This window comes from Lolium perenne, chromosome 5, assembly GCF_019359855.2.
Source record: "Lolium perenne isolate Kyuss_39 chromosome 5, Kyuss_2.0, whole genome shotgun sequence".
Lineage (NCBI taxonomy): Eukaryota > Viridiplantae > Streptophyta > Magnoliopsida > Poales > Poaceae > Lolium > Lolium perenne.
Window position 1 is genome coordinate 179,860,854 of NC_067248.2, and position 13,875 is coordinate 179,874,728.

Sequence of the window (13,875 nt, forward strand, 5' to 3'; positions counted from 1 at the left end):
TATCCTTCGGTAGAGTAAACCAACAAAATTGTTTAAAAAGACTTTGTTTCTCTAGAAATTTAGGCGGTCCACCATGGTTTTTCACAAAAAGAAAAGATTAAGGATGCTCTGGACACCCACAGCTGCCTGCTGAGATACTTCTATGTTTCTTTTGCAATATACATCGCATGCAAGCTTATCTCCCTCATGCAAGTGATGTCATGTAAATCACAATACTTTAACATGTGCAATATTTCTCAAGTCGTATATCGATCAGATTGAATCAAAAAAAAAAAAAACAGATGGAGCCACAACGAGGCGATATTAACATCTACCAAAAGAATAAATGGAACATAACAACGGACCTGGGAAAAATATAGCGGATTTCATATAATGGTGCTCCAACATCTACATATGATGGTTCACTCACTAGTGCCTATGATTTATTTTTTTGGTTTTGAGCTGTATCACCTAAGAATCTCAAAAGCATAATAGTTGTGCAATGGAGAATGATTCCGTTATGAAATTTATGTGTGCACAGCAAGAGAGATATAATATTGCCATTTTAAAATGAAGATAATGATAGAAATGCCATTCAAACGAGAGAGACAAAAAAAATATAGCATTGACATTACAGGAGGAAACACAAAAAAAACAAAATATCAGGCTAGGGTTTACGAGGGCCCAGCCGCAGCCGCAGCCGCTCTCGCTGTCGATTTCCTCCGCCTTTATTCATTCCCCCGTCCCCCGCTCCTCCTCTCGTCCACCCCCTCCACCCATCCGCCGCCTCCCAGCACCCTCCTCCACGAACCCCAGCGGCGCACCGCACCGCACCGAGCTCGCCGGAGGAGAGAGATGGGCGGGCCAGGCCTCTACACCGGGATCGGCAAGAAGGCCAAGGGTACGTCTCCCCGCTCCTCCAGTCCTCCGGCCGTTTCGCCGCGGTTCTTGAATATTTTCTCCGAGCTACTTTTTTCCGATGAGATGTGTTCGATTGACGTGCTCGCTCGGTGGCTGCAGATCTGCTGTACAAGGACTACCAGACCGACCAGAAGTTCACCCTCACCACCTACGCCGCCAATGGCGCCGTAAGTTCCCCGCCGTACCTCGTCCCTCGTTGCTCCGTTTTACCAGGTCGTAGTGTGGTCCGTCGTGCGAGATAGAGACGTGGTCTGATCCGGGCTACAGGAGGTTGTTGTTAGGGTTCTTGATCTGGTTGCGCGATTTAATCGTTCCACCGCTCGATCTGGCTGACTGATTGTTCCTCGGTGGTTTGGCGAGTTGTGGGTAGCGTGGCGGTATTAAGATTGGTGTTGCTGCTTATGGCTTTCTGGTTCGTCGTAGCTTGCATTTGGTTGGTTCGTACTTCGAGAGAAAGGGGTGGAACTCAACTGACATGGCCCTGAATTCGCTGTGTTGTTGTGGCGTGATAGCTTGTTGTAGAAAAATGCTTAGTCGGCATTAGTAGGTAGGTTAAATTTGTTGTCAAGTCATAAGCCTATGGTTGGAGCCTGGACAGCAATAGCTGCAATACTGTTGCCAGTAATGAAACAAGCACAGACACCTTCTTTTTTGCATTGAGGGAGTCTTCTAGGGCTGTATGCACGGTTTTCTGTCATGCTTGATGGTTGATCAATGAATACAGCCTTACCTTTGATACTAAAGATATGGTCTGATCCAGTACTGATCTACAACTGCAATTATGCTTTCGTCAATGTCATACTCTTTAACTTATGATGCATTTTGCAAATCAGCATGGTCGACGCACCCCATTCTTAGAACAACCTTTGCGTGAAGGGTCATTATAATGAAATAACATAGTATAGTATGTGCTTCACTGGTATAATGCTCTGCATATCTTAGTATTCACTTGATATTACCTATTCCTCTATCACATGTTATTTTGATACATACTGTATATAAGCTCTATACAGTAAGTTCATCGCCGTACCTCGTCCCTCGTTGCTCCGTTTTATCAGGTCGTGCCAGATGGAGGCGTGGTCTGATCCGGGCTGTAGGAGGTTATTGTTAGGGTTCTTGATCTGTTTGCGCGATTTAGTCGTTGCACCGCTCGATCTGATTGATTGATTGTTCCTCGGTGGTTTGGCGAGTTGTGGGTAGCGCGGCGGTATTAAGATTGGTGTTGCTGCTTATGCCTTTCTGGTTTGTCGTAGCTTGCTTTTGGTTGGCGATTCTGTTGGTTCGTACTTTGGGGGAGAAAGGGGTGGAACTCCATTGACATGGTCCTGAATTCGCTGTGTTGTTGTGGCGCGATAGCAGTTCCTAAATATAAGCCTTTTTTAGATAGCTGCTATAAGTTAGCTTTCTAAAAAGGCTTATATTTCGGAAATGGAGATAATAAGTGTTAGTAGGTAGGCTAGATTTGTCATCAACCTATGGTTGGAGCCTGGACAGCAATAGCTGCATTACTGTTGCCAGCAATGAAACAAGCACAGACACCTTCTTTTTTGCATTGAGGGAGTCTTCTAGGGCTGTATGCACGGTTTTCTGTCATGCTCGATGGTTAATCAATGAATACAGTCTTAGCTTTGATACTAAGGATATGGGCTGATCCAGCACTGATCTACAACTGATTATGCTTTCATCAATGTCATATTCTTTAACTCATGATGCATTTTGCAAATCAGCGTGGTGGACACACCCCATTCTTAGAACAACTTTTGTGTGAAGGGTCATTATAATGAAATAACATAGTATAGTAGTATGTGCTTCACTGGTGTAATGCTCTGCATATATCTTAGTATTCACTTGATATTACCTTTTTCCTCTATCACATGTTATCTTGATAGATGCTTGTAACTGTATATAAGCCCTATGGTTTTTTTACATTCCTTTGAATTTCTCTATGCAGGCAATTACTGCTACCAGTACAAAGAAGGGTGATCTGATACTCGGTGAGATCCAGTCCCAGATCAAGAACAAAGGAATCACTGTAGATGTGAAGGCCAACTCAGCATCTAATGTACCTACCTCTCTCTGTCTCTCGATATATACTTGTATCTGATATGTCAGTATTGTTCAAACAATTCATTCAATATCCATACTTATGATGAAATAACTTTGACCAGCTTGCTGTCTGACTGACTAGCATTGAACATTGTAGTCATTTCATCGTTACTTCGAAGTCTTGGTACTGACTGCGTTGATCTATTTGGCAGGTCATTACTACAATTACCGCTGATGAGTATGCGGCACCAGGGCTGAAGACCATCTTCAGCTTTGCTGTTCCTGATCAGAAATCTGGAAAGGTAGTCTTCTGACCCCCAATGTATTCGTATCGTAACTGGAAATTTATTGCTTAGTTTGATTTTTTACCCTTTCTTTGCAGGTTGAGCTCCAGTACTTGCATGATTACGCTGGTATTAATGCAAGCATTGGTTTGACTGCTAATCCTGTTGTCAACCTCTCTGCTGCATTTGGAAATAGCGCTCTAGCTGTTGGTGCTGATGTCTCACTTGATACTGCCACCAAGAATCTGACCAAATACAATGCTGGGCTTAGCTACACCAATAAAGATCTTATTGCATCCCTGAACTTGTGAGTTTTCAAAATCTAGCTATGTAATTGTTATCTCTAAGTTCTACTTTACAATTCTTTGCTTATTTGATCTATGTGACTCTTCATACGTAGGTACTAGCCAAGTAAATAAAATACCCTTCAAATCAGTCACCAATATGTTTATCTTGTTTGTAGTCCATTATGTTGCTAAACTCATACTTCTTTGTTTTGAATTGTGTAGGGTGTAGTATTTGTTAGGCAGCTAACTCATACTACGTTTTGAAATGTTGGGCATATTTTGACACTCCATATTTGGACTTTGACCATGAAGCTTTTGTACAATATTTGTTAATTGTTCAAAATTCACAATCATAACTGAGTGCTTTTGGTTTAATTATTGGCCAAAGCATTGATTTGAGCAGTCAAATTACGCCTTATGTTTTGAACGAAGTGAGTATGCTATTGAGATCGCAAATATAACTGATCTGGCAAGTGGTATTGGTGTCTGCTTGTATTAGATTACAAAAATGCAAGCTAGGTATACCAGGTTTAACTAATTAAACATTGGTCATTACTCTAAAAAGTTCTGATGCTGTGCAGTTTGACTTCTTTAATCGAATCCAAACATATCTGTGAATAGTTGTTATTAGTCTCATCTTATTTTTGTTGGTTGAATATTTATGTTGCCGTGTGTGAGCTTTGTCTTGATAATCAAGATAGATAATGAGCTGCTCCTATCTATTAGGAACTAGCATCAACTCTGAGTGCACTGCTGGCCATGTTCCACGGTTGATGTAAGTTTTATCTTGCAGGAACAACAAGGGAGACAGCCTCACTGCATCCTATTACCACATTGTGGAGAAATCCAACACAGCTGTTGGGGCGGAGCTGACCCACAGCTTCTCGAGCAACGAGAACAGCCTCACCATCGGCACCCAGCATATTCTTGACCCGCTTACCCTCGTGAAGGCCCGCTTCAACAACTCTGGAAAGGTCAGCACGCTGATCCAGCACGAGTTCAGGCCGAAGTCGTTGATCACCATCTCTGCGGAAGTCGACACCAAGGCCATTGAGAAGAGCTCCAAGGTCGGCATCGCATTGGCCCTCAAGCCTTGATTGCTGTTCATCATAAGCTCTCAGAACGTGCCTTGGTTTCGGATGAAATTGGGGCGAGTTGACAAGACCCTGTCCTTCGGTTGCTGTTGCAGTCTGTTAGATTTGAAGAACTGCCGTATTTCATTCTGAGAAATTTTGTCTTCGTCAGGTGTAGTCCGTGTCCATTGAGCAACCTACTGCAATAATTCAAGCTCTGAAAAATTCTGAACTTGCTTCGCTACTCGTCTTGTACCATTTTCGCTCAAATTTCCACAGCCTGCAATGATACTGTTGACGCTTGCATGTTTTTTTCTTTTGCATGCCAGTTTGTGCAAGTGGCAGCGTGGGCTGTGTAATTCCAGCAAGGGAGATAGACATCCTAGGCCGATCTAGAGCAGAAGTGAACGGCTGATTGACTGTCCACGTCGCGAAATGGTGTAGCCCAGCCTGTATTTCACGTGGAAATTACGAGTTTGCCACTTATCCCTGTGAGAATCGTGTCTTATCTCCTTCCGTTTCCCTCGCGACGAAACGTTGACGTGCGTGGGGTACTACTGTCTCTACCGTAACCTCCCCTCCTTCCATTACCTGGAGTCCTGGACTGGACACGCTCTCGGGCACACAGCGTCGGTAATGGCGCCGTCATCGTCGCTGTACTCCTCCGGCCGTTTCCTCCCCTCCCGCACGGCGTCGACGGCGAGGCTCGTACGCGTCACATCAACCCAGGCTGCTGAATTTTCCTCTCTTGAGCCGCGTGCCGGCGTGCGCTCAGTTAGCTAGCTCTGTTCACGTACTAATATGGCAGCATCTTTCTTGCTTCGTTTGCACATATAGGTCGGGCGGTGGCTCCGGCCGTCCTGCTCCCTGGCCATGAACGGCTGCGCGGCCGGTGCCGGCGACCGTGGTGTGGTGAGCCTGCAGGAGACGCGGGTACTGCCGGCCGCGTCGGCACCGCTTGAGGCGGTGGGGCAGCTCAGGGCCGCCGTCGCCGCGCTCAACGCCGACCCGCCGGCGTCCTCCTCCGGCATCATCCGCATCGAGGTATGTAGCATAAAGATATCGCCAGTGGCATGCGTTAACTCGTGTACAACTACATGTTGTGTTGCGTTGTTTAACTGTAGCTTAAAATGCGCGCGCGCACGCAGGTGCCGATTCGGCAGCGAGGAGACGCCATCGAGTGGCTGCACGCACAGAGGCAGAGCTCGCTGCCGCGCTGCTTCTTCTCCGCCCGGGCGCCGCTGCCGGACACGCCAGCCCTCGCCACCGCCACCGCCGACAGCAACAACGGTAACGGCAACGGCTGCCACAAGGAGCATTTGGAGCAGCCGGTGAGCGTCGCCGGCGTGGGCTCGGCGGTCTTCTTCCGCGGCGCGGATCCCTTCTCCCTCCGCGACTGGCGCGCCATCAAGAGGTAGCGTACCCACCACAAGTAGCAAAATCTCACTACTCGGTGAACCATGTCAGCTTGGCCAGGTTGCTCACGATGCTGTTCCTCCTGTTCTCCCTGTCTCCGAAGATTTCTTTCGAGAGATTGCCCGCTGATCCGGGCGTACGGGGCCATCCGTTTCGACGCGACGAGCGACTCCTCGGTGGAGTGGGAGGACTACGGCGCATTCTACTTCGTCGTCCCACAGGTAAGTTCATCTAAACTTACGCTAGTTTCATTTCAACCGAATGGCCTCTTTGAAGTGTGTGTACACTGTACACTGCATTGCAGGTTGAGTTCAATGAGCTTGAGGAGAGCTCGGTTCTTGCGACGACGATTGCATGGGATGACTCGCTCTCTTGGACATGGCGGAGCGCTGTGGAAGAGCTCCAAGCAACATTGCACAAGGCATGCATTTTTTTTTCTTTTCCTGTATTGTCATGGCGAAGATAAACAACAAGTCATCTAAAAAAGATAGAAAGAAGAAGAAGATGGCAACCATTGATTTGTACTTTTATGCAGATATCACCATCCTCAGCTAAGGTGAACAGGTCCAACCTACAAACAGCCATCGTAAATCTTAATCATGTCCCCACCAAGGCGTCCTGGGATCTTGCTGTTACTAAGGCTCTCCAGATGATTAAAGGAAGGCAAACGGAATTAGTGAAGGTATACAATTCATTAATCTCACTGTTTGCTAAAAGAAAAACCAGACAGTCTTGTCCTTTTGCAAATATATAGATGTTGAATTCAACCAATTTGTTTGAAATCTGACATTTCTGCCAATGCTATAATTTTCAATTAGTTGCGAACATACATGTTTTCCATTTTTCTTCAACATAGATTCTGAACTTGCCAGTGGAATGTGTGCTGCAGGTTGTACTGGCAAGGTGCAGCAGGTACATTACTGATACTCACATTGACCCTTTGGAGCTGTTAGCTTGTCTAAAGGTATGCTGTATAGTTGTTCCCTCCCCCATGAAGTATGTAGTCAAATTATCTAGTTTATGAGAAGATAATTCTGTGACTCTTGAGTATACAGGTTGAGGGCCAAAATGCCTACCAGTTTTGCATACAACCACCTGACGCCCCTGCATTTGTTGGCAATAGTGTATGTCTTCTGAAATGCACTTTATTTTTGACATTCCTTTGTAACAATTATATTCGGAATCCTTGTTAGAAATCATCTTACTTATCATGCATTGCATGTTTATATGTGTACGTCGTCCATTGTTAAATACCTCTGTGCTAACTATTGCTAATTTTATCCAAACATTCTGAATAGCCAGAGCAACTATTTCACCGGAAGTACTTGAATATTTCTAGCGAGGCTTTAGCTGGTACGCGAGCAAGAGGGAAAACAAGGGGTGATGATTTTCAAATTGGCCAGGATTTGCTTCTAAGGTTTGTTCACCTCTTCGTGTTAAGAATCATAAGATTGACATGTTTCTTAAATTTTATGGTGATATCAGCACCTTGTACGAAAACCAACTAGTTAGTTATATAAATAATTCTTGCAGCACCAAAGAGGATACTGAATTTACTATAGTAAGGGACAGCATAAAGAAGAAGCTTGAGGCAAGTTAAGTTTTACGGTCCGAATTCATATATGATCCTGTGATAGTTTGCCTTGCTCTTGGTACTTGTAATGCTTTTCAGAAAAGAAAATAAACAACATGGTTACTTCAGTTTTATTGAACCAGTGGTTCTGATCTGATCTGCAGATGATCTGTAATGAGGTTGTTGTCAATCCCAGCAAAGCTCTTCGGAAACTTCCTAGAGTACAACATTTGTCAGCCCAATTAGCTGCAAGATTACGTAACGAAGACGATGAGGTAATCTATCACCAGGCCATCTTCCAGCAGTTGTATATGTTCGCATTATTGGGATATTTTTTTTTGCCTTAGATTATTGTAAAAAATAGGGTGCTGTTCATAATTTGAATCTTGATTCGTTGTGTTGGCACTGCAGTTTGATATCCTAAATGCTCTTCATCCAAGTCCAGCTGTTTGTGGCTTGCCCACTGAGGAGGCACGCCAATTCATACGAGATTATGGTGTGTGTGTGTGTTACAATATTATATTCAAATTAACGCATGCTATGGGTGTCATGTATTTACAAAATATGCAATCACTTGCCACTGATGGCGATCACTGCTCTCTTTGACGTTCTTACAGAAATTTTCGACCGTGGAATGTATGCTGGACCTGTTGGTTGGTTTGGAGGAGCTGAAAGTGAGTTTGCTGTTGGGATTAGATCAGCACTACTAGGAAAAGTAAGTAAAAATAGAGTTTTATGAAATTTGGGGTCTATAGTGTTCATGAACCTCGTCCTTGTTTTTAACTTATGCTAACTACGAAGCACATAGTCACGTAGCTATCTTGTATCAGGGCCATAGCACTTTAGTTTATGCCGGTGCGGGGATTGTTGAAGGGACAAATCCATCTTTTGAATGGGATGAGCTTGACCTCAAAGCATCTCAGGTATCTCTGTCCAACGACATGGATTCTGTTGCTGACATCTATTTCAAATGCTAATGCCACAGTGTTTGCAAATATTTTCAGTTTGCCAAGTTGTTGCAATATCAAGAACAACATATTTGCTACCACTAGGTGGGAATCATGGGGACATTGATTTGAATTTTAACTAGTAAGTCATCAGAAATTTGAGATTACCGTGACCAATAAATGCAAGGCAACAAATTAGCTGATCTCAATTATATAGAAATGTTCACAACTTCAGTTTCTGATCTGGCAATAATACCCCTTGTGTTTTAATTATGGACCCCTTTTACAGGGAATTTTGATTTGATGGGAAGATTCTCAAGCGAAAGTTTCTCTCTGTTTCTGGGCTTATGTGTGCTTGTGTTCTACAAACTTCGAAGGACTGTCTTGTTGAAACATTTTTCCACCGAATAAAAATACTTATGCCTGACCATTCGAACAAGGAGATGGCGATAATGATAGTGGTGAATACAATAGATTCAACGAAAGCATTTTACATAAATATGTATAATAATTGTAACAAGTCGGTTTAGAGCGAGTGTATATCAAAATAATTTGAGTACTTATCTGGCCTAGTGGTTTCTCCTATAATCTTGATGTACCCTATTACAAGGAAATTGGCCAATGGCATAGATTATGCATTCATACCCCTAGAACATTTTTTTTTCTGCAGAAGAGTTGGGGCCCATTGCCTGAAACCCCGCCAAAACAAAACATCTCTCTCTTGTGGTGCACCACAACCACAACTATTCATGTCCAATGCCCCTAAAATCTAGTGATTTGCTTCGGATATTTGCAAGCCACAGCCATTGTAAATAGAGATCTCTTGTAAATAACCCATATCATTCTCAGCCTGTATGCACAAATTTAGGCCAAACTTTTAAGGAATTGTCCAAAAGAAAAACTTCTAAGTGGTATTTATGTTATCTTATTTTCTTAAACTATAGACTGAGGCATTGCCTCAACAAGTTGTATCCTTATGAGTTACTAGCAAAATACCCATGCATTGCTACAGGAAAAAACATATGAAGTTTGTCAACAATTTATGTTTCATTAAAAAGCATAAGTTAATGTATAAATGTATCGTTGTTTTCACGAATGCATTCAGCTTTTACCTCACATGCACTGGCAAAGGGTCTTGGAGACCATCCTGGGCATTGGCCCGGTCTTCCAACATTTAAACCAAGCTATTTGGCCTATTAAAATAAGTAAATATCAGCCAATCGGTGACATCTGCCTATTCGGCCCATGCTTGCCCTTTGGGCTAAGCAATCGGCGTTTCCTGGTCTCAGCTTGACGCTCCGCCACTGCTCACATGGCCTTCTTTCAACGAGAACATTTCATACTCCTCCTCTACTCCGATCCAATGTCTAGATTTGATAATTGAATATCCGAACCAGGTTTTACAGCTTCATTGCATGTCATGGTCTCATGGATAAGTTCACTTGGTAAAAGGTGGAAAAAAAATCAATGTGCACACTTCCTTCTTTGTTATATATACTCATTATTAATTCTATGTGAATAAAAAAGTCACACAAATTAATATACTTATGCAATCGAAGTGCAAATAAGAATTAAGATAAAACCTTCTTTATTCAAATAGATACATTTTTGTAGATAATTCCGAAGAAAGAGGACACCACAAAATAGTAAACATTTAACATTCCATCTTAGCATTATAAGAAGAATAAAATAAATATATCACATCTATACACACCGATTATTTGTTCACTCATGTAGTACAGATGTGTTCATGTATATCTCACCATCCTTAAAAGTTTGAGTTGTAAACATATATGTCAAAGAAATATATGTTGATAGAGATAGTTCTGGAAATATCATCTTGAACATGACACCAATGACGAAGGAAAACATCAATCCCACGGAACAATGCAAGAAATCCCTAAACACAAGTCAATATAATCAATTATTATTATATAACAATCCGTGTAACCATTTTAACACTACGGGAACAACTCCATATGCCGACGGCCCCGTACCGTCGGCACAACTACTTCAACCGTCGGTACCGGCTGTGCCGACGGGCTGGTCGGCACATCTCCGGTCGGGGTAGCTTCCATCACCGTCGGCACACGCTGCACCGACGGCTGGGACGGTGGCCGTCGGCCGTGCCACCGTTGGCACGGGACGTTGCTCGTCCGCAACGGCGTGACGACGCTGGCGAAGGCCGTTAGGCTGTGCCGACGGTGAAACGGTCGGTACAGTAGCCCAGATTTTCCCAGAATGCAACGGCGTGAAAACTGAAAAAATTTGAAACTGCCAAAAAAACGCGCGCTGGGCCAGCTGTGCCGACGGTGTCACCGTCGGCACAGACCCTGCCATTTGGCGCAGCTATGGGCCTGTGCCGACGGTGACACCGTCGGCACAGCCGGCCCAGGTTTTTTCCAGTTTTTTGCCATTTTGGCTCTATTAGCTCAGAAAATTGCAGAAACTGCACATATTATAACATTGAATGTCCAGTAATATATATAGCACCATAGAGCACAAAGATATCACCGTATAGCACCAAAACTCACAAATATAGCATCAAATCTCACAAATAGCACAAATATAGCATACAAGACCATGGTACATACACGGGATCCACTACAAAGATGAAGCGTGTCATCATGTGCTAGTACAATGTAGAAACTATGGTGGTGCACCACCCGAGAGACGATCTAGCTCCGAGTGGGTGAAGCGAGGCCGCTGTATTTCGACGGTGCTCGGGGAGGTAGAACCACGACGAGAGCCACCGGAAGCAGAACCATGCCGAGGTTCGGCAGAAGCACCAGGAGAACAGCGACCGGGGTGCATCGGCGTACCATCAGGAGCGTCGTTCCCGGATTCTCCCAATCCCTACATGTTGGAGGGAGTTAGCAACTTAGCCATGTCACACCAAGTTAGCAACTTAGCCAAGTTAGCAACTTACCGGGGTCAACTGACGCTGACGCTTGTACATGATATAGAACTCCTCCTTGGACGGGAACACTGGCGTCGGCCCCGGATGAGGTGGCTCTGGGAGTGGTTCCTCTCGCACTCCAGTCATCATGAACCGAGTGAAACTCTGCAAGAAACGGGAGAGATAGCTCAGATTCAAACATGGGGACTTATGATGTTTTGCAACCATAGAGATTGAAACTTACCGCCATCTGGTTGCTCGTCCACTGGACATAGGCATCTTTCACAAGGTCATGCTCCTTAATCTTCTCGAGATACTCCTCGTAAGCTACTGCATAGGCCTCCTCGAGCTGAGTCTACAATTTCAGAAATAATGCGTCTCATCAACATAGCCATTCAGGAACAAGAGTCAAAACAGAGGATGAAAGTGTGGATGACTTACATCTACCTCTACCCGAGAACGGCATGTAGTCCGCGAGGAGGTAGCGTAGGCTGCCGGAGGAGGGTAGCCTTGATCTGCATGAAGTTCCTCGAGTCTTGAAACCCCTGACAAGGCGAGCGGGACGTCCATGCGGCTGGCCGTACCCGCCAGCATCATCGCCACCTCGTCAACCGGCTCGGTCATAGGGTCCTCCACCTCTGGATGGAGCTTGGCGTACTCCTCGCAGTATCTTTCCTTACTCTCTTTGGCCTTGCCGTAGTACATCTCAGGCGCGGGCCGAGGCTCGTTCGGACCGGGCGTCACCAGCTTCATGTGCGTCCACGCTTCCATCTCACCAAGTTCCCTCCCGAGCTCCTTCCCCTGCATCACAAAACAAATGTTATGCATATCATCGAAAATCAAAAAAATGCAGCTTGTTCCATTTTTATATGTACCAGACGCTCCGATAGCGATCGGTGCCGCTGCTCCCCGCCTTTGTGTGTTCCCCGATGCCCACGGTTGGGCTTGTTCCGTTCGCTCTGGGCCTTGAAATAGGGGTGTTCGCCGACCCAATTCTTGACCAACTCCATGAAGGCGGCCCTCTTATTATTATCAGCCCAATGTGGTACAACTTTGCAAAATCAAAACTCATTTGAAGAACAAACAATATAGTTGCAAGTTAGCCGCAGTACATAGAATCGCATTGACAATTACTTACCGACATGAAGTCCTCTATCTTCATAGCCGGGGCGAGTCCCTGCACAATCTCAGGCTTTGTGTACCTTACGCCCTGCTCAGCATAGAAGTGGCCGATGCACGTGATCCTCTGGTTGTACCACTGCTGCCGTATCAACTTCCGACACATGTTACGGAGGATCACATCCGCCCTCTCCTTATGCTCAGTCGCCACCCTATAATTGCGCTGCAATCAAGCATAACAGAAAGTGTGAGAGGCATGAGTTATCACGGTGGGGTTATCAACTACATATGAACGAAACCCAAAGAGTATGCATTACGTACCCAAAACTTCTTGATCACGGCGTCGGCGGCGGAAGTAAAGCCAGGGTAAGGCGCTATCTCAAAGTCTTCCCAAGTGTAGGCTAGCTTGGACTCGCCCCCAAGGACCGGAGTGTACATCCCCGGCCAGTACTTCCTAATAGCAGCTCCAATCAGACTCCCTGGCACGCGGACATTCTTCCCCGTATATGTGAAATTACTGCACAATTATCAAACATTAGAAAATGCTAAGTGTCATAACGAAAATGAAATCACCTTACTACTTACTCTATCTTTCCTAGGACAAGGAGCCACTTCTCATCCTCCGTAGCAGGTTCCTTACTCTCATCGGGAACCTGCGCTTCCCCACGAATCCGCAACTTCTTCGGAGCCATCTCCGTCGAAGCCTCCTCGTCCCTAGACTCCTCCTCCTCCTCCCTAGTGTCCTCCTCCTCCTCCCTAGTGTCCTCCTCCTCGTCCATAGACTGTGAAGCCACTGAGCCAGAAGCAGAGGGAATGTCAGCTAGAAGGAGCTGTGCATCCCCCCTCGTCCTCCAGCTCGTCCTCCCCCTCGTCCTCCAGCTCGTCCTCCCACTCGTCCTCCAGCTCGTCCACCCCCTCGTCCACCCCCTCGTCCTCCCCGTCCTCCGTCCGCGTCTTCGTAACGCCGGGTGGGAACAATGGGTCTTCCACTCCGTCTGGAAGCACCCGGCCCTGGCTTCCGCTGATGCATCTGATCAAGCAAGGAGCTCGATGATGCCTTCCGTCCGCTCATATTGGGCAATTACCTGCATAAGAAAAGAGAAAATAATTAATAAGCATGTTGAAAATGAGTAAACACTAAGCATAATGACAAATGTAGGTACTAAGCATAATGAAAAATGTAGGTATTAAGCATAATGACAATGTAGGTACTAAGCATAATGACAAATGTATGTATTAAGCATAATGATAATGTAGGTACTAAGCATAATGACAAATGTATGTATTAAGCATAATGATAATGTAGGTGCTAAGCATAATGACAAATGTAT

General features: G+C 45.0%; 2 protein-coding genes and 1 long non-coding RNA gene across 4 annotated transcripts; 2 read left to right on the plus strand and 1 right to left on the minus strand.

Moving 5' to 3' along the window:
* The first annotated feature begins 714 nt into the window (after positions 1–714).
* Positions 715–4,834, plus strand: LOC127300810 (mitochondrial outer membrane porin). The gene is made up of 6 exons (XM_051330982.2): positions 715–880; positions 1,000–1,067; positions 2,852–2,962; positions 3,159–3,248; positions 3,329–3,537; positions 4,311–4,834. The coding sequence occupies exons 1-6, from the start codon at positions 835–837 to the stop codon at positions 4,612–4,614; spliced, it is 828 nt and encodes a 275-aa protein (XP_051186942.1). The 5' UTR covers positions 715–834; the 3' UTR covers positions 4,615–4,834.
* A 145-nt stretch (positions 4,835–4,979) lies between these two features.
* Positions 4,980–9,087, plus strand: LOC127300809 (isochorismate synthase 2, chloroplastic). Of its 2 annotated transcripts, XM_051330979.2 has the most exons (16): positions 4,980–5,298; positions 5,428–5,634; positions 5,739–6,004; positions 6,110–6,227; positions 6,311–6,427; positions 6,542–6,688; positions 6,896–6,970; positions 7,062–7,130; positions 7,305–7,423; positions 7,540–7,597; positions 7,744–7,854; positions 7,991–8,075; positions 8,197–8,294; positions 8,410–8,502; positions 8,584–8,668; positions 8,816–9,087. In XM_051330979.2, the coding sequence occupies exons 1-15, from the start codon at positions 5,227–5,229 to the stop codon at positions 8,629–8,631; spliced, it is 1,683 nt and encodes a 560-aa protein (XP_051186939.1). In that variant the 5' UTR covers positions 4,980–5,226; the 3' UTR covers positions 8,632–8,668; positions 8,816–9,087. The 2 variants fall into 2 exon arrangements, with proteins under 2 accessions (XP_051186939.1, XP_051186940.1); XM_051330980.2 differs by lacking the exons at positions 8,584–8,668; positions 8,816–9,087 and having other exon boundaries at positions 8,388–8,502.
* Positions 9,088–11,236: 2,149 nt separating this feature from the next.
* On the minus strand, positions 11,237–11,892 carry LOC139831330 (uncharacterized). Its single transcript, XR_011746032.1, has 3 exons — positions 11,670–11,892; positions 11,456–11,590; positions 11,237–11,382 (listed from the first exon to the last, which is right to left on the minus strand). It is a non-coding gene; the product is annotated as an uncharacterized lncRNA (long non-coding RNA).
* Positions 11,893–13,875: the final 1,983 nt, after the last annotated feature.

What these genes read in the sequence shown, in the direction of transcription:
- LOC127300810 (XM_051330982.2), top strand. Translation starts at nt 835, where the DNA reads ATGGGCGGGCCAGGCCTCTACACCGGGATCGGCAAGAAGGCCAAGG. An exon ending in AGGCCAACTCAGCATCTAAT is followed by an intron (nt 2,963 to 3,158) that starts GTACCTACCTCT and finishes TCTATTTGGCAG; the next exon opens with GTCATTACTACAATTACCGC. An exon ending in CTGATCAGAAATCTGGAAAG is followed by an intron (nt 3,249 to 3,328) that starts GTAGTCTTCTGA and finishes CTTTCTTTGCAG; the next exon opens with GTTGAGCTCCAGTACTTGCA.
- LOC127300809 (XM_051330979.2), top strand. Translation starts at nt 5,227, where the DNA reads ATGGCGCCGTCATCGTCGCTGTACTCCTCCGGCCGTTTCCTCCCCTCC. An exon ending in GGCCAGGATTTGCTTCTAAG is followed by an intron (nt 7,424 to 7,539) that starts GTTTGTTCACCT and finishes TAATTCTTGCAG; the next exon opens with CACCAAAGAGGATACTGAAT. An exon ending in GATCAGCACTACTAGGAAAA is followed by an intron (nt 8,295 to 8,409) that starts GTAAGTAAAAAT and finishes ATCTTGTATCAG; the next exon opens with GGCCATAGCACTTTAGTTTA.